Here is a 23,014-nt window from a genome sequence, read left to right as displayed (position 1 = left end):
TTGAACCACGGAACTCGGCGGTGAGAGGCCGGCATGCTGCAGCCTGAGCTACAGAGGCTTTCAGTAAATATTGTTCCACTTTATTGATAAAATATGTTGTGTGCCTTAAGCAAGTTCACAAATTAGTAGTAGTAGTAGTAGTAGTAGTAGTAGTAGTAGTAGTAGTAGTAGTTTTCATTATAAACATCATCAGATGCAAATATCTTTTTTAAGGTAAAAACATTAAATGTGTGAAAACATAGTCTTCTTAAGGTGATCTTAAAAACATACTTGACTATTTAAAAAAATTGGTAAAAGGTAATGATTGGGGGGGGGGGAGGTGAAAGAGGGGGGGGCTTAAAAACAATTGCTAACTATGGACTTAAAAATGTATGTAAACTGTGAAAGTTTGTCATAATGTTCATCTTTGTATACACTTGAGGTGAGTCTGCATCTATTTTCACACAGAGTTAACTTTAGATCAGAGGTTAGTAGTCAGATATTCAAGCCTTTTTTCCCTTTTCATGGTTACAGGTTACAGTTGTAAAATATCAACTTCATAATGACAATTCAATTACAGAAGATCCCACACTTATAGCTGTCATGGGCCTTTGTTTTTCTACAAAGAAATACCAGTCTCATCAATTTTGAGACCTGCTAATGAGTTTTTCAACAGAACAGTGCAATAAGAAAACACATTTTTATTGATCATGGTGTACAAGTATATACAAGGTCTTTTTAGATGAGCATTATGACAAACTGTCACAGTTTGCGTATGTTTTCTTAAGTTCGTAGTTAGTAATTTTTTAAGACCCCCCTCTTTCACCTCTTCCCCTTAGCCAATCATTACCTTTTTCCAATAACTTGAAGTAGTCAAGTTTGTTTTTAAGATAATCTTGAGAAGACTATGTCTTTGCACATTTAATGTTTTTACCTAAATAAAGATAATTGTAGCTGACAATATTTATAATAAAATAAAACATGTACTACTAGTAATTTGTGAACTTGTTTAAGGTACACAACATATTGTATCAATAAGGTGGAACAATTATTACTGTCAGTTTGTTAAATTATGCTGTTTAGTTGTCAGTGTTAAGTAGTTGACTGTGTTGAATGTGAGAGTGGTGGACTTTCTTTAGAGTCGAGCTAAGGAACTATTGTTTGTCATAGTGGTCAATAGCCTTGTATTCATATCTGTCTGCCTGCAGCTTATGTGGAGGGTGACTGGATCTGTGAGCAAAAGTGAAAGTAAGGCGAGCTGTCATTCAGGATTATCGCCATTCTCAGGTAATACAAACCAGCCGGACTACCTGCTGTATGGACGAACAGAGACTTTGTAAATAGACAGCAATTAGTGAAGTGTACTCATTCGTGGTTGATATCAAGGATTGATATTAGGCATGTTGAACAGGAATGGAGTAATTTTGGGATTGCATTGGTAAAGTATGCAGAGAAAACATGTGGCAGAACATCAGAAAGGTAAGAAAAAAAGAGACAACATGGTGGAATGATAGAGTGAAAGATAAAGTAAAGGAAAAGAGGAAAACTTGGAAGGAATGAAACTGAAGAGAGTATAGCCAAATACATGGAAGCAGAAAAGAGTTTACAAGAAATTAGTAGCCGAAGAAAAGTTGGGAAATATTAATCCAGGAAGTAAAGGAAGATTTGAACTGTGGGGAAAAAATTAGTGTTTGGAATTACAAGAAACTGTAGGAATGACACGGTGAACACAGAATTTGTGAATAATAAAGGAGAAATACAAAACCAGAAGAGATAGTGAACAAATGAAAATGATATTTCAGTGAAGTGCTGAACATGAGAAACCACACATGGAGAAGACAACCAGGCAGCAGAAATAGAAGAAGTAACAGAGAAGGAATCAGGCATTACAATGACAGAATTGGAATGTGCAGTTAAAAAAGATGAAGATGGGAAAAGCTGTGGGAATACGTGAAGTAGCCATAGAATGGATCAAGGCTGTAGGACCAGCGGTACTCCAGTGGACTTACAGAATACTCAGGTGTGAATGGAGAGAGAAAAATGTTCCCAAGAATTGGGAAAATTGGTTTATAATACAGATATTCAAGAAATGAAATAAGAAGATGTGTGTTAATTAATTTTGTGTGGCTATTTCTAGCAGAGTGCAGCCCTTGTAAGGTAGACCCTCCGATGAGGGTGGGTAGCATCTGCCGTGTGTAAGTAACTGCGTGTTTTTGTGGTGGAGTATAGTGTTTGTGGTGTGCGAGTTGCAGGGATGTGGGGGACAGCACAAACACCCAGCCCGGGCCACTGGAATTAATCAGTGAAGATTAAAATCCACGACCCAGTCAGGAATCAAACCCAGGACCCTGTGAATGCCAGTACGCTGACCATTCAGCCAACGAGTCGGACAAGATGTGTGGTAACTACTGAGAAATTGCCATCCTCTCCCACGTTGCCAAGGTAATGGACAAGATGTCAGAAAGAAGAATTAGAGAAAAGGTGGAAAGTCAGTTACAAGAGGAACAATGTGGATTCACAAGTGGAAGGTCAAGAGTAGAACCAGTTTTCATTCTGAGGCAGATCATGGAAAAGAGCTGGTAATATTTGAAGGATATAGTAATGCCTTTTATGGACGTAGAAAAGGCATACGACAGCATCCCCAGATCAGAAGTTTGGAAAGCCTGACACACAGGTGCATTGGCAAGGAACTCATAACAATGTTGTTTGAGTCATCAGTCCATAGACTGGTTTGATGCAGTCTCCATGCCACCCTGTCCTCTGCTAACCTTTTCATTTCTACGTAACTATTGCATCCTACATCTGTTCTAATCTGCTTGTCCTGCAGTCGCTTAAATGCGGCCAGTATCCAGTAATCGGGAGATAGTGGGTTCGAGCCCCACTGTCGGCAACCCTGAAGATGGTTTTCCATGGTTTCCCATTTTCACACCAGGCAAATGCCGGGGCTGTACCTCAGTTAAGGCTACGGCCGCTTCCTTCCACTTCCTAGGCCTTTCCTATCCCATCGTTGCCATAAGACCTATCTGTGTCGGTGCGACGTAAAGAAAAAAAAATAAAAATAAAAAAAACCAACAAAAATCTGCTTGTCATATTCATACCTTTGTCTACCCCTACTGTTCTTACTGCCTACACTTCCTTCAAAAACCAACTAAACAAGTCCTGTGTGTCTTAACATGTATCCTAACATTCTATCTCTTCTCATCAAATTTGGCCAAATCGATCTCCTCTCACCAATTCGATTCACTATCTCTTCATTCATGATTCAATCTATCCATCTCACCTTCAGTGTTCTTCTGTAACACCACATTTCAAAAGCTTCTATTCTCTCTTTCTGAGCTAGTTATCGTCCATGTTTCACTTCCATACAATGCCATGCTCCATGTGAGTCTTCAGAAACATCTTTGTAATTCTTATATCAATGTTTGTAGGAGCAGATTTCTTTTCTTAAAGTTCTTTCTTGCTTGTGCTGCATTTCATGTCCTCCTTACTTCTGCCATTGTTAGTTATTTTACTACCCAAGTAACAATATTCATCTATTTCGTTTAAGACTTAATTTCCTAATCTAATATTACCTGCATCACCTGCCTTCGTTTGACTGCACCCCACTTCTTTTGTTTTGGACTTATTTTCATCTTGTACTCCTTACCCAAGACTTCATCCATACCATTCAGCAACTTCTCGAGATCTTCTGCAGTCTCAGATAAAATAAAAATATCATCGGCATATGTCAAGATTTTGATTTCTTCTCCCTGGATTGTGATTCCCTTTCCAAATTCCTCTTTGATTTCCTTTACTGCCTGTTCTGTGTAAACATTGAAAAGGTGGGGGAGACAGACTGCAGCCTTGCCTCACTCCTTTCTGGATTGCTGCTTCTTTTTCAAAGCCCTCGATTCTTATCACTGCAGACTGACTTTTATACAGATTGTAGATAATTCTTCGTCATCGTATCTGATTCCAATCACATTCAGAATCTAAATAGCTTGGTCCAGTCAGCATTATCAAACATTGATGAAAGCAATATATGATAACTTTTACAGGTGTGTGAAGACAACAATGGGCAGAACAGAATGGTTTGGAATTGATAATGGCCTAAAACAAGGGAGTGTTTTGTCACCTTTACTGTTCATAATGTTGATGGGTGACATGATAAAGATAGCAAGAGAATATTGTAGAGGAGGAAGAATGAATGTAATGATGTTTGCAGATGATGATGATGTGACCTGGGGAGAGAAGTTGGGGAGGTGGTACAACAGCAGCTCAGTGTACTGAATAGGATTGAACAATGGGGATTGACGATCAACATGAAGAGAAGCAAAACTATGGTGATGAGTAGAGAAAGTAAAGAAGGAAAAGGAGCTATCAAAATTGGAGATCAGAAACTTTCAATAGTAGAATACTGTAGCGGCAGTTGGGGGTGTGTACAAATAATAATAACAATAATAATAATAATAATACCCGTGTGGGGATTTACCGGTTACCTCCATCGGGCGCGTCCCATTGGAATTGGGGAAGCTCGCTGGCTCTGCCGCCAGCAGAGTCAGAGGGTAGTAGGGAAATAAAATACCACCGTGAAAAAAAAACTGGTCCCTTGCCAGGGTTACGGCGAAGACTGGTAAATGACCAGAAGCCAGAAAACATCTTGAGGCAACCTCTAGGGCTAACAACCCTAGTTGTAAAAGGATGGGTACCCGTCCAAAGCAAAGTCAAGTCAAAAAGCATGATGGCACAACATTTCAAGAAATATACCCCAGGGAGTAAATCTTCGGATAAATCCCTCGTTGTGAATGCCACGGCGCATGAGTCTCGTTCGGATTCTGGGGGAGACTCGACATCATGCAAGAGACGAGTCGGAGCGTCTCGGTGTACCCCGAAGAGTCAAAAACTCAGGCCAAAATCTAAAACCTTTCTAGCAACTTTCAACATAAATTCACTTACACAAACTGGCAAGCTGAAAACCCTCACCAAAGCTCTTCACGAAAATCAGATATCCATAATGGCCCTACAGCAAACAAGGTACCCAGATGAAGAGATTTTTGAATCCGAAGGCTACCGATTTTTCAAGAGCAAAGCGCAAAGAGGAATCCTCAATGGAGCTGTGATGCTTGGAACCGCGTTTGCTGTTAGAACCAAGATCCTTAAATCGGTTGCAAATTTCAAACCTGTTAATGACAGATTGTCTTTACTCACAATTAAATGTGCGAACAAAACCTACGCCCTAGTTAACGCACGTGCTCCTACAAACGATAAGAACAAGTCTGATCCAGACGAAGTTGATAATTTCTGGGACCTACTGGATGAAAAATTAAACAAAATCCCCAAACTCCATGTCAAGCTTCTTTTGGGTGATTTCAATGCCCAACTAGGTCGTGAACAGAAGTACAAGAAAGTCATAGGAAATTACCCTGCTCACAAAAGAACCAATCCCAACGGCAAAAGACTGGTGTCCATTTGCGAAAATCACAACCTGCAGGTCATGTCGACCCACTTTCGCCATCTACCCAGAAAGCAAATGACTTAGCGTTCTCCCATCCAAGCTCTCGGAGAGTTCCAAATTGATCAGGTTGCAATCTCCAGGAGAAACAGCCCTGAGATTATGAATGTCAAGGTAAAGAAAGGCATCAATGTGGCCTCAGATCATTATATGTCTCTTATCAAATTCAAACCAATTCCCGCAAACACAAGGAAGACAACCAAACAGATCACACACTTCGACAATGATAAACTTCAGCAAAGGGTCGAGGAGTTCCAGGAGAAGGCTAGACCAAATGACTGTGACTTTAACAACGCCAAAAGTCTCCTTGTTTTTTTTTTGTTTTTTGTTTTTTTTGCTAGGGGCTTTACGTCGCTCCGACACAGATAGGTCTTATGGCGACGATGGGATAGGAAAGGCTTAGGAGTTGGAAGGAAGCGGCCGTGGCCTTAATTAAGGTACAGCCCCAGCATTTGCCTGGTGTGAAAGTGGGAAACCACGGAAAACCATCTTCAGGGCTGCCGATAGTGGGATTCGAACCTTATCTCCCGGATGCAAGCTCACAGCCGCGCGCCTCAACGCGCACGGCCAACTCGCCTGGTAGTCTCCTTGTTGAGGCCGCCAAAGACGTTGCAGAAATCAAGAGAAGCAAAAAGCATGCCTGGTGGAATAGTACCTGCGAATCAGTTTTTCAAGAAAGACTCAATGCGTGGAAACAGTACTACTCTACGAAATCAGAAAATGATTGGGAAACCTACAAAACCCAACGTGCCCAAGCAGCTAGGGTGTTCAGAACTGAGAAACGTAAATACGAAAAATCTCTCATTGAAAAGATAGAACAAAACGTAAGGAAAAATGAAAGCAGAGAATACTACAGAGCCTTCAAACGCAAACTCACTGGCTATAAACCACCATCTCTATGCTTTGAGCGAAAGGACGGCACACTGGCGACGTCAAATGAAGAAAATTGCAGCATTCTGGCAGATTACTTCAAGAATTTACTTAATTGTTCTAAACCGCAAAGCGCCATTGAAACCAAGGAACCCTTACTCAGGTACCCAGATTCCAGACCACCCGACAGAGATGAAATCAAGCGCCACATTGCCCGTCTCAAAAATAACAAAGCGCCGGGGGAAGACTCAGTAGTAGCAGAACTATGGAAATACGCCCCAGAGGAATCACTTGACATCTTGCAAAAGCAAATAGAAGAAATTTGGAACAAGGAGACCCTACCCGAAGATTGGAAAATAGCTTTGATCCATCCATTACACAAAAAAGGCAGCGTGAAGAACATCAACAACTACAGAGGAATATCTTTGCTACCCGTGACTTACAAAATTCTATCACTTGCCATCCTGGAGCGTTTGGAAGCACAAGTCGAACATCAAATAGGTGAATACCAAGGAGGGTTCAGAAAAGGTTGCTCAACAGCTGAACAGATCTAAAATCTCAAAACGATCATCAGATATTGTACACTATGGTCCAAGCAGTATGTGTCTGTCTTTGTGGACTTTAAGAAAGCGTAGGACTCCATTGACCGGGAAGTCCTGCTAAACATCTTAAATGAATTTGGAATTGATTTGAAACTGCTGGCCATTAATTAGAGCCACCCTGACCGATACAAAATCCAAGGTGAAGTTCCACGGATGTCTCTCGCATTCCTTTGACATCAAAACAGAAGTCCGACAAGGTGATGGGCTATCCCTGATACTCTTCAACTGTGTTCTTGAAAAGATCATCAGAACCTGGCGGGTGAGATTACAGGAAACCAACTACAGTCCATTGAGATTAGGAACCAAATCCAAGGGGATCGCAACAGACTGCTTAGCATTTGCCGATGATATTGCTGTTCTCTCAAACGACATAGAAACCGCTAGAGCTCAAGTTGAAATTTTAAAGGAAATTGCCGAACAAACTGGTTTGCAGATATTGTTTGAGAAAACAGAAGTAATGACTAACATCAAAGAGGCTCCACCAAAACTCCATACAAAATACGGGGACATCACCCGAGTAGACAAATTCAAATACCTGGGTGAGATCATCATGAAAAATGGACTGGACAAAGAAGCACTTCAGGAGCGAGTACACAAACTGGAAATAGCCTACCAAACATCCCGCACAATCTACAACAAAAAATGCCTTTCCCAAAACACCAAGATACGTCACTATGAAACAGTTCTGAAGCCAGTAGTTCTATATGCAGCCGAAACCCTGTCTCTAAATGCCAACAAAGGACTCCTTGAAGAACTGGAGAAAAGAGAACGCAAAATTGTGAGAGGAATCTTGGGATCAAAGTACAGAAATGGAATCCATCAAAAGAGATCCAACAAGGAAGTCTACAACAAAATAGAGAAAATTACCGACACAATCAGAAAAAGACGGGCACGATTTACGGTCATCTGAAAAGAATGGACGGAAGAAAGTTAACTAAAGAAATCTTTCACTTTTTTGATTCAAACCCCAAAACCACAATTCCCTGGTTTGGAAATACCAAATAAGACCTGCAAATGCTACATATCTCAGCTGCAGACGCCCTTGACAGAGATCTCTTCCGCAAGAAAATATTGACGAACGGGCTAAACCAAGACGAGCAACCGAAGAGAAGACACGGTGCCCCTTGGACAGAGGAGCGTAAGCAGGCCCACTCACAAAGAATGAGGGAAATTTGGGCTCTAAAGAAGGCCAAGTTCAGTGTCAAATGCAACAAGACTTAACGTGGTCCTTGATGGCCCCAGCGAATTATATATAGTAATAATAATAATATGAAAAAATGAATTAGAAAAATAATATGAATAGGGAAAATAGGAAAATATCAATGTTCGGCGGCTTCACATCTAGGCTTTGGAAATGAAATGGTTAATTTATCAAAATGCACAAAATCAAACCATATGCCAGGTAAACTTAACTTACAGACCCAACAACGACAACTACGGAAAGGATTGTGGAATGTGAAAGGAGCCCTATTGAGGTCCGTGGAAAAGTATGGCGTTATGGGCAAGAAAAGGTTAACAACAATCACCCTCAGACTAATAATTATTAACAAAATGAAAGATACAATTTCAAATGAAACAAAACAAATAAATGGCAGAGTAGATATTTAAATAGACTTGCAAAACAAACTGGCAATCTAATCAAGCTCTTCGGACAGGAAACAAACTTTGACATTGAAGTTCACACTTAACTTAAATTCATAGGATATCGTCGCCATAAGACCTGTCTGTGTCGGTGCTACGTAAAGCCCATAGCAAAAAAAAAAAAAAAAAAAAATAATAATAATAAAAAAAATAATAATTCGTAGAATGAAAGGAGACATCCTCGAAAGAATCAAAAAATTAATTAATGTGATGTACAATACACTATCCAAGAAAGAGTGTTACATTTACTTTTAATTACAAAATACTGAGCAAAAAAACACACGAAAACAACACGTTGCAGACTAGCTTAACAGCCAAGTCATACTGATGATCAATTTGGTAAATGTGGAAATCTAGAGGAAACGCTGGCACACAAAATAAAATTCTACATAATCACGAAAGTTATGTTAAGTGAGAAAGGTCCGAAACACAAGAATGAGTTTAAATTATAATGCAATAACTTAGCGCTTAACGCGAGAGACTGGGGTCCCAAGGCGGGATGGTCGCAAGATGCGTCCACCCGCTGTAGTGATCCGAATTCAAAGACGCGGACAGTAGCCTTAGCTCCCACGAGGAGCCTGAAACAGAAAATCGTGCGATTACAAATAGCCAATAAGAACACCGAATTTCTGTAGGTTTTCATATTCACCAATAGGAAAGGTCATTATTCCAACCAATAAAATTTCATTTCCTTATATGGGCAAGCTCAAGAGAGTTGGATTTACGAAACAAAATCGAAAATTTACACGTGCGGCACAGGTTGCCTCAAAAATGAAGACCCGTTTAAATTTTTCAAACACATTTCAAAATTACAATTCTTGATGTACAGAATATAAAATGATAATACAATTTAGTTCAGTAATTCTTCTTCTTCTTCTTCTTCTTCTTCTTCTTCTTCTTCTTCTTCTTCTTCTTCATTCAGTAATTAAAAAAAGAGACTTTCAATATGTTCTTCAAATAACCATTTTCTAATTCACATAAATTCTTCAGTCTTTAAATGTTTCTTTTGTTTTCCCAAAATGATGACAATACCAAAATTAAATCACATTACATGACAAGGATTTCTGTGGCTTCACAGATTTCTGTACACTGCTCTTCAACAATGGTCACAATTATTACAAATACTTGGGAAGTGAACTGACAGAAAATGGAAGACTGGACATGGGAATAAAGATGTACCAATGAAGGTTAAAAATGTAATGTACGAGGGATATTACCTAAAGTAACGAACAATGACTCTCAGACAACCCTGGATCACACAGTCTATTCTCTCCATGATCAAGGAAAGGAGGAGATTGAAACAGATTATTACAAGTGAGTGGAGAATGACATACAGAAGACTTCATAATGAAGTAGTTTGTGACCGGGCGAGTTGGCCGTGCGCGTAGAGGCGCGCGGCTGTGAGCTTGCATCCGGGAGATAGTAGGTTCGAATCCCACTATCGGCAGCCCTGAAGATGGTTTTCCGTGGTTTCCCATTTTCACACCAGGCAAATGCTGGGACTGTACCTTAATTAAGGCCACGGCCGCTTCCTTCCAACTCCTAGGCCTTTCCTATCCCATCGTCGCCATAAGACCTATCTGTGTCCGTGCGACGTACAGCCCCTAGCAAAAAAAAAAAAAAAAAAAAAAAAGTAGTTTGTGAATGTAGAAATGCCTGAGAAGTGAAGTGTGAAGAAGTCTAAGAGCTGGAAAGACAAGGAGAGAGAAAATTGGTGCTGAAAAAAGCAAAAATTATAATTTAAAAAAGTGTTTCTTCTGGAAGCTAATACAGTATTATAGTATTGAAAAGGTGGACTTTTCTCAATTTGATCCGAGTATTATGCCAATAGAGATATTTAATAATACAGTTCATAACCTGCAATAAGTCAGTGTTTTATTTATAACAGTATGTATGTACTTCTAGTCATCCAGATGCATGTACTCCTCTGACATTAAATGTTTGAAAATGTAGTTCTTAGAAGTGTTTACTTGAAAAAATTCCAGATATGTAAGATGTAGCTGGGCTGACTAGTTTAGATAGCACCGAGCTCGATAGCTGCAGTCGCTTAAGCGCGGCCAATATCCAGTATTCGGGAGATAGTAGGTTCGAACCCCACTGTCGGCAGCCCTGAAAATGGTTTTCCATGGTTTCCCATGGTTTCCCATTTTTACACCAGGCAAATGCTGGGGCTGTACCTCAGTTAAGGCCACGGCCGCTTCCTTCCCACTCCTAGCCATTTCCTGTCCCATCGTCACCATAAGACCTATCTGTGTCGGTGTGACGTAAAGCAACTAGGGTAAAAAAAAAAAAAAAAAGTTTAGATAGTAGAACACACTGAGCTTTTGAGCTCTAGTTGGAAGGTTTGATCCCAATTCAGTCTTGTTGTATTTGAAGGTGCTTCAAAATATGTCAGCCTTATCTCAGTAGATTTACTGGGACATAAAGGAACTGCTGTGGGACAAAATACTGGGACCTCAATGTCTCCGAAAACCACAAAAATAGTTAATGGGACCACCTGGAAAATGTTCTATATGAAATTCTTGCGATAAGAATAAACTCAGATGTAAGGCTTTTCACGGATTTGCTCTATATAATGCCTGAAAAGACTTGCATCTGATTTTATGTATTCGCTATAGGTATGAAAAATCTAATTCCCTAATCAGGAACTTAGATTTCCCATTATTATTGTTTTGTTTTTTTTGCTAGTGGCTTTGCGTCGCACCGACAATGATAGGTCTTATGGCGACGATGGGATTGGAAGGGGCTAGGAGTTGGAAGGAAGCGGCCATGGCCTTAATTAATGTACAATCCCAGCATTTGCCTGGTGTGAAAATGGGAAACCACGCGAAACCCTCTTCAGGGCTGTCGACAGTGGGATTCGAACCCACACAAGCTCACAGCTGCGGGCCCCTAACCACATGGCCAACTCGCCCAGTACTTTCCATTATAAAACTGAAGTGTCGACTCAATCATTGTTTCACTGCCATCTTCACTTCAACAGTGACTGTGGCTGTGGTTATTTGAGCGTGAAGTGTATATTTTCAAATTACTAGAGAATGATACGAAGGCAAATCGAATATAAACAGGTATTATTTTGAAAATTTATTTCATCAACCAAAAAAATACACATATAGAGATCACTTTTCTACATAGTGTCCTGCCTTTAATACACATTTTCTCCATGGGATTATTAATTTTTTGATACTGTCCTGATAGAAAGAATAGGGATGTGTGTGGAGCCAGTTGCGCATGATCTCTGCTACACTTGCATCATCATCGAACCGCTGTCCTCCTAGGTCATGTTTGAGTGGTCCAAACAAATAGTAGTCACAGGGCGATAAATTTCGTCTGTACAGAGGGTGTTCCAGAGGTGTCCAGTGAATTTCCTCCAGTTTTTCCCCCGTTAAAGCAACAGTATGTGACCTTGCATTGTCATGGTGAAGAAAGGCGTTTTGGATTGGTTGCTGGTGTAGCTTGTTGCAATACGCAGCTTCTGCTTCATCCTATAGGCTACAGTAATAGGCTGAATCAATTGTCGTTCATTTGCAAAGAAAATTCACCAGTAAAACGCCCACGGAGTTCCAGAAAATGGTTGCAAGCACCTTTCCAGCAGATGGGTGTGTTTTGGTCTTGACCGCTGCTTTGTTTCTTCGCCGCCACTCCACGCTTGCTTACTTTGACTCTGGGGTGTAATGATGCACCCAAGTTTCATCACGTCACAATACAACGCAAGAAATCCTCTCCTTCCTCCCTGTATTGACGCAGGAGTCTCTGACAAAGTTCCTGGCGTAAAGTTTTTTGTTCCTGGTTGAGGAGATGAGGAACCCACCTGGCAGACAATTTTCTGAAATGGAGTACATCTCGGATGATGGTTTGAACACCTCCGTAACTTATTATTCCTACGGCTAAAACAATTTGCAAAATTTTTATTTACCGATCTTAACCGATGTCACGAATGGGCAACAATGTTGTCTGCGGCGATGCTTGTCCGCGGTCTCCTGTCATGAGGTTCATTTTCCACAGCTTCTCTTCCTGCTACAAATTTTTAGCCCACTTATACACTCGAGTCTGTGAAAGTTTTTCTTCCCCAAAGTGTGTGCGGAGCCATCTCAAAATTTCGGAAGGTTTGGTGCCCTCTTTTGCAAGAAATTTTATAATGATGCTGAGACCTGTATAGAATCTCTATGATGTGGAAAGTGTTTGTAGAATATTTTATTTGTAAACCATTATTTGGTATACTTATTGTATGATGTGGAGTGATGTGGTAGAATATTTTATTCACATTCCATTTTGTTACCTAACCTGTATGGTGTAAAATATTTTGTAGTATGTTTTATTTGTATTTCCTTTATCTACTAGTAACTACTAGAACAGTCCAAAAATGGTTGTGACGCGGACTTTTAGAACAGGGTGTGTTGGCTCCTGTCGGTTGTGGATTCTAGAAATATGTCCTTAGTGATTCTGGAAAATGGAAAGTTCGCGATTGGTGTCTGTATATGTTCCGGAATATTGTATAAACATCGCGACTGGATAAAGAGTTGTGACTGGTGAATCTGCCTGCCAATAGACAAGCTCCTGTGCTCTGATTGATCACTCGGTAATCGCACCAAGGCCGAGACTTCCCTTTTTAAGTGAGCTAGGCAGGATTTTGTGTGTTTGGTTCTCTCGTCAGTCCTGCCGTTTTGACGCACGTCGGTGTATCCTTGCTCCAGGGATGGGCTACTTTGGGGTAAGCACGGTTGATTTCAGTCCTGTTTTAATTTACATTTAATTTTCGCTGGTGTTATCACATAGGAGTTTGCCCCAGTCACCACTCTATTGGTCAGATGTTTTAGAAAGCATGTTTACCTTCATTCTAAATTGTATTTGTATCTTGTGTGCCTTCTTACCTTTAGAATCGTATTGTAGAACTTAGATTATGTTAAGATATTTTTGGTTAACTTCTTGGCCTAATAGTGAAGCTCTTGTCAAACCCGCAACCTTCGCACCAGTCCTCGTTCCACGTTCCTTGTTCATAGTCATCAAGTTGCCCAACCTGGTATTTGTTTGTGTTCGGCGTAGTTCGTCTGATGTTTATTGTATGTCTAGGGCTTAAGGTACTGTGTAATTTGTTTTATTTTCCTCCCTTTTAACTGTGTATCATGTAACCACCGAAAACCGGTTACATATTGGTAGCAGAGCATGGTTAGTTGTGGACGAAAGAAAAGTGAACAGTGATCGTACTTAAACTAAGAAAGCGAAAAGCTTGAAATTCGTAAATCTTTTGAAATTTTGTTTCTACGTCTTGGGATGGCTCATGCTGTTCCTAATCCTTTCCATTTAAGAAAGTCAGAACTAATTTATGAACTTCGTATCTGCAAACTGAATTCTAGCCTATTGAAACAGTCCCTTAATTTACCTGTAACCATTCCCGAGTTAACTACGGATGAGTTGCATGAGTCTTTGGCCGTGGTTAAAGATAAATTGGTGGAATTTAATGCCATTCTTGTATCTTTTAGGGCTTCTGAGCCCTCGCATGGCCAATTAGCGCGGATTGATGCGCAGTTATCACATTACGTGGACAGAATTAGGGATTTGTTGTCTCTCAAATTGCCAGCAAATGAGCGGCAGGTGTGTGAATCCTTGCTAGTACAGTTTTCAAGAATATTGAACAAAATCATTGGCTTGCTTGAAGGGAAGGAGTTGACTAAAACTAGTTCCGAGGTTCAAGTGTCTACCCCATCTGAAACGTGTGAAAGTGTTAACTCTGGTTCTGCATCTGTAGATGCTCAAGTGTGTACTCTGACTACTAGTGCTAGTGTTATTCAGGAGCCTGATGTGAGGAATGTTTGCCTCGGATATTCTGCTTTGTTGTAAAGAGCTAGGACAGCTGTAAGTGATTCATATATCTTCTTTGCATGTCGGTACCTCTACTAATTTTCCTGTGACAACTGGTAATTCTGCGATGGCTCAGTGTCTGCCCTCTATTGTTACACAACCTGGTTCTTATGAAATGGTACACCGGTATCAGGTGCCCTTTTAGGTTGTATTACCCCTACACAAGTGGTTAATGCCCCGGTGGTCTCCCAGATTAGCGAGAACCTTTCACAGATGAGATTATCTGCACCTGTAATGTTGCAGGCTAACGGTAGTTCTAACCTAACCTTCTGTACTCCATCCTTTTCGCAAGAGCGTCTGAATCAAAGGTACGATGCCTCTGTAACCCCTCAGGACCACTGTAAGGCTTCCCAGGCACCTCCTACACCAGCTTTCCCTCAGATTTTCTCTAACCTACCGCACCCGGTGACTACTGTGTTTAAGGGAGTCTCTAAATTTTTGGTTAACTCCGTTGATGTTAGTTCTTTCATTCGGTTCTTAATTGAGTTCAAGGATCAGGCAATAGTGTACAAATTCAGTAACGACCACATGTTTCAAATCCTATACCCGCATGTATCTGGAGCTCTTTCTGAGCATATTGTCAGGGCCATTTCCGAAAGATGGACTGTAGATCAATTTCATACACATGTGCTTGAATTTTTCATTTTGTTGTGTCTTGTCTTCATTAGTGCAGAAGCACTATTTCAGAGTGCAACATTTCAACGAGTCATTTATCTTAATATGTTCAAGATATTAAGCTCCAGGCTAGGATTTTCCGGCTCCTCTATTCCGAGGCCCAAATGGTTGCCAAATTTACTGAAGGTCTCGCCCCGAACTACAGGTCATATCTGGCTCTTTCACCGCGGCCAGCAATGTTCGCTCAGTTGGAAGCTATCACAGTTTCTGCAGAAGGTGTTTGATATGCCGACCAGTTACGCCTGGCATTAGCCCCCCTCCTTTGAGCGTGCCCTCTCCTCAGGATTCTAAAACCACTCCTTCACCTGCTTCCAACTCGCGTAACCCTCGTTGATGTTTCAATTGTGGCTCCTCTGCTCATCTCAAGCGGGACTGTTCTAAGGTTGGGGCCTTAGGCAATGCTAAATCTGCCATGGGTAGAGGCTCTTCCACCAATACTTCTTGCCGTAATTGTGGGTCAACTAGTCACTTCTCTAGGCAGTGCCCACGTAATACTTCAGGCTCTGGACCTCCAGGCAATAGTAACTCTAGACGACTACCCGCCAATTCTGATGGCAAACCCCAAAGTGTGGCTTCTTGTTTTGTCTGTCATAACTGTACCTTGGAGGACGATTTACGATTGGTCCCAGTCTGACTCTAGTGCCCATTTTTTGCAATCTTGTGGGATTTCTGCCATACCTTCTTGTAAATTACCGTACTTATGCATAGAGGTAAATAATGAACCTGTCTGTCCGTTACTAGACTCTGGGAGTAGTATCACCTTGATGAGCGAGACCTAGTGCGATTCGATGAAAAACATTTGCAAGTTACCTACATTAGAACCAGTGTCAACCTGCCATACTGCTAATTCCAACTCATTGAACATTGTAGGATCCCTAGATGTCAAGATAAGAGTCCGTGATTTCACATGGAAAATGCCAGTACTAGTGGCAAAAGATTTATCCTGTCACTTCATATTGGGTACCAATTTTATTGCTAAAACTGGCATGTTTTTGGATCTGCAGTTCAACAGATTCCATTTTACATTTTCTGCAAGAACCTTTGAGCTGTGTGATCGCTCCCCTATTCTGCCTTGCCATGTTAATGCTGTTCCTGAAGATTCTGGCGAACCCAAAGCTTCTGATTTTAATCATTTACCCGATGAGCAGGCCAACCAACTTAGGAAACTCTGTGATTCATTTCCTGATGTCTTTACCGACAAGTTAGGTGTCACCAATGTCTTAGAGTACAAAGTTGAAGTCACAGATAACGTACCTGTTCGTCCTCCTCCGTATCGGCCATCACCTCCCAACATGAAAGCCCTTAAGGCTATTATTGACCAAATGCTCGCTCACGAAGTGATACGCCCTTCTAAATCAGCCTATTCTTCTCCCATGTTTCTGGTCCCTAAACTGCAAGGTGGTTATCGTCCTATAGTTGACTATCGGATGTTGAACCGTAAGGTGGTCCTCCAATCTGTTCCCCTGCCTGATTTGCACTCTTGTTTTTCTTGGTTTGCTAATGCCAAAATTTTTATCACCTTTGATTTAAATCAGACATATTACCAGATACCTCTCTCGAGGAATCCAAGCACCTCACAGCTTTTGCTACTGATGGGAATCTCTATGAATTTGAGCGAGTTCCATTCATGCTGGTGACGGGAGCTGCTGTCCTTACTTGGTTGCTGGATTATGTTTTATCTGACATTAAATTCAAATTTGTCTATAATTACCTTGACGATTTGGTAAACTTCAGTGAAACATTCGAGGAACACCTTGTCCATCTCAGCGAAGTCCTTCAAAGACTGTGTAAAGCAGGTCTAACCCTTAAGGCGTTTCTTTCGCACAACCCCAGATGTCCTTAGGCCATATTGTGTTGGGGAAGGGTTTTTCAATCGATCAGTCTCATACTGCTGCCATCCAAAATATTCCCACGCCAAAAGACGTCAAGGCTGTAGCCAGATTTATTGGCATGTTTAATTTTCTTTGTAAATTAATTCCCAATTTTGCTGAATGGGCAGCCCCATTAAATGACTTGAGAAGAAAGGATGCCAAATTTGTGTGGGGTGAGGCCCAACGTGGAGCCTTTTGCGACTTCAGATCCGCCTTATGTAACGCTCCTGTACTGGCTATGCCAGATTTTTCTAAACACTTCATCCTTCAGACTGATGCCTCTTCCACAGGCATATCCGTTGTTCTCCTTCAGGAATTTCAAGAGGGGCGTCGTCCTATTTCTTATGCTTCTCGTGCCCGGAATCCTGCCTAACGATTCAGAATGTACCTGGAACATCTCCCTTTTGATCTTGAAACTGATAATCAGGCATTGAGTTAGGTACTGGCCAAACCGTGAAGGACCAGTTGTCTTGCGCGTTGGGCAGTGCGCATTTCAGACTTTCAATTCGAAGCTCGCTACATTCGTGGCATGGAAAACGTTGTGGCCGATGGCCTCAGTAGGTTATTCTATCAAGGCAGCTCTGACCCTCAGTCAGAGCCTGCAGACCCCTGTCCTGAACAAGTATCAGCCATCGTGAATGTAGTTCTCACTGACTCTCCCTTCCTTTTCAAAGATATAACCAAACATCAGGAGGACAGCGCTGAGATAATAGCTATTATCAACAGGAATAAATCTGGTGGGCATGTTAAGCCTTACGTCCTTAAGAATGGTGTCCTGTGTTGTCCTGCTTGCGGTTGCAGAGACCCCAAAATTGTTTTCCCAACTAACCTGGTTCCGGCTCTCTTCAGGTATTATCATGAATCCCCAGCGGGGGGGGTCATCTAGGCGTTTTCAAAACCAGAGAGAAATTCGTAAACACTTCATTTGGAAATCCATGGATGGTGAGATCCATATCCTTGTCAAATCTTGTAAAACTTGTAACATCAGTAAAACCGCCCCTAATAGTCCTCTAGGTTTCTTGTCCTCCGAGCAAGCTTCTTGTCCAATGGAGAGATTGTTCATAGACTACATTGGTCCATTCCCGAGATCATGGAACAGGCATCGTTTAATACTTGTGTGTGTTGACGCCTTTTCGCTTTTCACGTGGTTGTTCCCAACTCGTATGGCTAATGCCAACACCACCATCTCGTGCTTAAAACATATATTTGCTTCTTTTGGACCCTGTCAATTTTTGGTGAGTGATAATGCAAGAGCTTTTACTTCTGTCCAGTTCCAGAATTTCTGTTTTGATCTATCCATTGCTCATGTAACTACTACCCCGTATTACCCGAGGCCAAATTATGCTGAGAGTGAATCATAACCTGCGATCTGCCCTCATCGCTTATCACTCCACTGACCACTCTAAGTGGGATTCATCACTAAATTGGTTGTCGTTTGCCTTTAACACTGCCGTCCATGAAAGCCATAAGCAAACCCCTGTTTCGTTAATGTTGGCCTTCACTCCTAATTTTCCACTATCAAATCTGTGGTCAGTTAATGATCTTCTGCCTGATGATGCTAGCCCAGAAAAGATCAGAGCTAATTGGCACCGTGCACGAAAATACTTAAATGTCTATTACGCTAAGGTCCAGCATAATTACAACCACAGGCAAAGACCGCACAATCTGTCCGTGGGTGACGAGGTGTTTATTAAAACGCACCCCGTCAGCAGTGCTGCGGACCATGTTATCAGTAAGTTGGCCCCAAGATTCCGAGGTCCATGCGCGATCTTAATGTTCCTTACCCCAGTGTCATTATTGGTGAGCGATCCCGAAAGGAAAAGGATCAGCAGAGTATACCTCTCTCAGATAAAAGTACCTTAAGTTGTATAGGGAGGGGTAAATACCATTCTTGGTGACCATGTAGATTTAGTTGTAAGGTATTTGTAAGATTTTAGTTGTAAGGTAATGATAAGTTTTGTTGTAAGGTAGTTGTAAGATTTTAGATGCTGGCCAGCAAGTAGCAGTTATATCTATACCCTAATCATAAGTAATTTGTGTTAATTAGTCATGACTATAATTGTGTGGGTAAATACATTAGGTATCCTTGTGCATTTATCTCCCTTAGTATAATGGGTTTAGTATGATAAGTTAGGTAGGTTTTAGTTTAAGGTCACTGATTGGAATTTATTCCCCGAACATTTCGGGCTCAGGGTAAACTCCTGTAGTTTTCTTTCACCCCCCACCGTAATCTTCTCTAAAATGTCACTGAATTAAAGAAAGTACTCTAACCCTCCTTGAAAACTGTTTTTCTCCAAGATCTTCTAGTCCAGCAGGGTAGTCTTGCCTTGAGTATTCCCCTGTCTGCTGCGTGTTGGATTATGTTACAGTGGCTGCAGTGACCAACTTCATCTGACGGCAACCTAACATGCCAAGTTGAGAGGCACACTGTATACCTTGGGCGCTACCATCCGGCACCACAATCCCGTGGCAAAATGTCCCAATGGAGGCAGTCTGGTGAGACTGCACCTCACCCATCTGCTCATTTAGTTCAAGATACGGCTGGGCCGTACTGCAACTTACCTAGCGACCTGGTTTGGATTGAACTTAAATGGAGGCTGTTGGCAAACGGCTGTGTCAGCAGCCACATAATCAGCAAGAAGCTGTGGCCTAGTTGTGCAACTTCAATCCTATGATTGATATGAAAAGTGGTGCAAGATCGACTTATTCCGAAACCTTCCTATGAAGGAGGCATTGGATGCTTTCTTACAAGAAATTGAAAGAGCTCTGAATTACTGACATTTAGCAGAAGGAAAGAGTGTACATCCTGTCTGTGGACAGAGTTAAGATGGTCAAAGCATTTTGGAAAATTGGCAAATGGATTTTGCACTATATCGAAAGGACTTTGGGTGTAGTGACAGTTTGTTTTTTATTGTTGGAAGTTCAACTTGAAGAAAATCAATGTTGTTAGTAGGATGACTGTCGGCCGTTCTGAGAACTATAGTTGTGAATACCATTCTGTAGGTATGTATGCTAATCTGTGCTATGGTGTGCAAGTTTCCAGAAGTGATCAACCCCCCAGTAATCTTATGTTAATTATCGAGCGTAGCTCGATTTTCGGGGGGAGCAAGAATGAGACCTGTATAGAATCTCTGTGATGTGAAAAGTGTTTGTAGAATATTTTATTTGTAAACCATTTTTTGGTGTACTTATTGTATGATGTGGAGTGTTGTGGTAGAATATTTTATTCGCATTCCATTTAGCTACCTAACCTGTATGGTGTAAAATATTTTGTAGTATGTTTTATTTGTATTCCCTTTATCTACTTAACTACTAGAACAGTCCAAAAAAGGTTGTGATGTGGACTTTTTGAACAGGGTGTGTTGGCTCCTGTCGGTTGTGGATTCTAGAAATATGTCCTTAGTGATTCTGGAAAATGGAAAGTTCGCGATTGGTGTCTGTATATGTTCCAGAATATTGTATAAACATTGCGACTGGATAAAGAGTTGTGATTGATGAATCTGGGTGGCGATAGGCAAGCTCCTGTGCTCTGATTGGTCACTAGGTAATCACACCAAGGCCGAGACTTCCCTTTTAAAGTGAGTGAGGCAGGATTTTGTGGTGTTTGGTTCTCTCGTCAGTCCTGCCATTTTGACGCACATCGGCGTATCCTTGCTCCCAGGATGGGCTACCTTGGGGTAAGCATGGTTGATTTCAGTCCCGTTTAAATTTACATTTAATTTTCGCTGGTGTTATCACATAGGAGTTTGCCCTAATCGCCACTCTATTGGTCAGATGTTTTAGAAAGCACATTTACCTTCATTCTAAATTGTATTTGTATCTTGTGTTCCTTCTTACCTTTAGAATCATATTGTAGAACTTAGATTATGTTAAGATATTTTTGGTTAACTTCTTGGCCTAATAGCGAAGCACTTGTCAAACAACATCTAAACTTGTATTCGTAAATTGTGTATCTGAATTGTGTGGATAGATGAATATGTTCGGAGGTTACCTTATAATGTTGATTTCGGAAAATAATATTTTGAAATCAAGAGATCACCGTTGATTTTTCTGCAAAACTCGCAACCTTCGCATCTCTATGGCCTTTGATAGGTTTCCCAGCACCCGTTCCACATTCCTTGTTTATAGTAGTTAAGTTGCCCAACCTGGTATTTGTTTGTGTTCGGCGCAGTTCATCTGATGTTTATTGCATGTCTAGGGTTTAAGGTACCGTGCAATTTGATTTATTTTTCTCCCTTTTAACTGTGTATCGTGTAACCGCCAAAAACCGGTTATAGATGCGTTGCGCAAGACGTGTGCACCTCTTGCACACTCATGGAGTACTGAAGCAGTCCAGCTCTCCAACTTCGTTCGCGCATGCAAACCCCTTCTCCAGACACCCCCACCAACATCCTGGCAAAGCCCCACCTCAGAATTATTACTAACAGCAGTGGTACATTCAAATTCCCATTTATATTTTATCCGCCTTCATAGCTACAAATACTCTGTCCTTTAGAGAAATTAAATGTGAACTTAGCATAGAACAGGTAATAGTTTTTCAGGTATTTGTGTCAAAAATTTTGAGGAATCTCATTATCGCGAAACTTCTACAGGGAAAATTTACTCTACTGGTTCAGCTCCATGAAATGTCAACATTTTCTTGTTGCACAACCTTTCTAGCAGCATGGGTTTGTTTTAAAGTTTATTTGGGATTATTTTAAATTTACTTCAGAGTAGGGAATTTGCAATATTAGTGTAGGGTGACATTCATTTTTCATCTCTGTTTTCTTATTATATCTATTACAAAATTTTGTTTATCTTCTTCATGGTTGCCAATTTTTTTGTAAATATGCATCAATTATTTTTTCTTGTAGCTCTGAAAATGCCAAGGCCTGGGGTGAGGAGCTGCAGAAAGTGTTGTCCAGGAATCAGAAATATGTAATGGTGACATATGTGCAGCTAGTTGGTGTCTGTCTGTACCTCTTTATTCGACCAGAACATGCTCCATATGTTCGTGATGTTGCAGTAGACTCCGTTAAAACTGGGCTGGGAGGAGCCACTGGTATGTAGCTGTTTATCTTAATCATAATGCTTCGTGTGCCTTAAACTGAATGTTACACCTGTGTAAATGCTAAAAGATTTACAAATCAAATAGTCAAAGATCCAGGTATAAGATCTTTGTCTAGCTGCTAGACACAAGCACAGTGCCTTTCTTCTCGTCATTGTTAAAGTCTTATACATTGAAAATTCAGTCATGTTGGTTTACTATTACTGAAATAGATGCATACTGGATTACTGTTCAGGAATAAGTATTATTGAGGATGATTCAGATTCCTTATAACACTATAGAGGTTCTGTGGCTCTGGTCACGATGTCAGTAGTTGCGTAAATAATAAAATTGCGTAAAGTTGCATAAAACTACAAGCTCCCTTAAAAAATTGATTTTTTTAAACAAAAATTTCAAACAAATGTGACTTGTTGCGCAGAAAGGAACCCAAAGTCAGCAATGGAAATTTTAATGCACAACTGAACAAAAGTGTTTGTGGTGTAAAAATAGCATTTTTATGTTTTGACTTCTTTGCGCTGCTTATTAAATTAAATTTACTTATATTAAAGTAAAATATTGCTTGATAGGCCCTTTATTTTATTATCAGTTTAATGAGCTATTTTGTTATCCTACCAAGTTCCAGTTCCAGTTAGGCTGGTTAAGAGGATGTCCACTATATGCTTGATGAACTCTCAAATTAAGGGTTTGTGGAATTGTGTCAGTGTCCTTTTATTACCAGTACAACTTCATTGAGCTTGTTTGGTCTTGGTTAAGGTATAACGTTGCAAAAGAAAATAACTCTTTCAGAATAAAGAAATGACACTGACTCAGAGGGGCTGGGAATCTTATGTATAACAAACCAAAAACCTAAAAGAGAAAGACTTCCTGCAAGGAATGATACAGGTTTAAAGTTTTAACTTCTTATAAATTTGTAAGGATGGATTGCAACAATGTTAAAAAACCCAAGGTGATGAGGACGATAGTAACAACTGTAAAACTG

The 23,014-nt window shown here is 40.7% G+C and overlaps 1 protein-coding gene across 1 annotated transcript in view; it reads left to right on the top strand.

The window, feature by feature from the left end:
* Synj (synaptojanin) overlaps nt 1–23,014 on the top strand; it is a 427,286-nt gene that overhangs the window by 242,279 nt on the left and 161,993 nt on the right. Inside the window, exon 13 of the mRNA XM_068226016.1 lies at nt 21,842–22,029. Coding sequence (XP_068082117.1) covers nt 21,842–22,029 — 188 coding nt within the window. The remainder of the gene's footprint in view (nt 1–21,841; nt 22,030–23,014) is intronic.

The sequence above is a fragment of the Anabrus simplex genome, chromosome 2 (assembly GCF_040414725.1).
Source record: "Anabrus simplex isolate iqAnaSimp1 chromosome 2, ASM4041472v1, whole genome shotgun sequence".
In the NCBI taxonomy this organism is placed as follows: Eukaryota; Metazoa; Arthropoda; class Insecta; order Orthoptera; family Tettigoniidae; genus Anabrus; species Anabrus simplex.
Note: the sequence above shows the minus strand (reverse complement) of the source record. Positions and strands in the feature narration are given on the sequence as shown.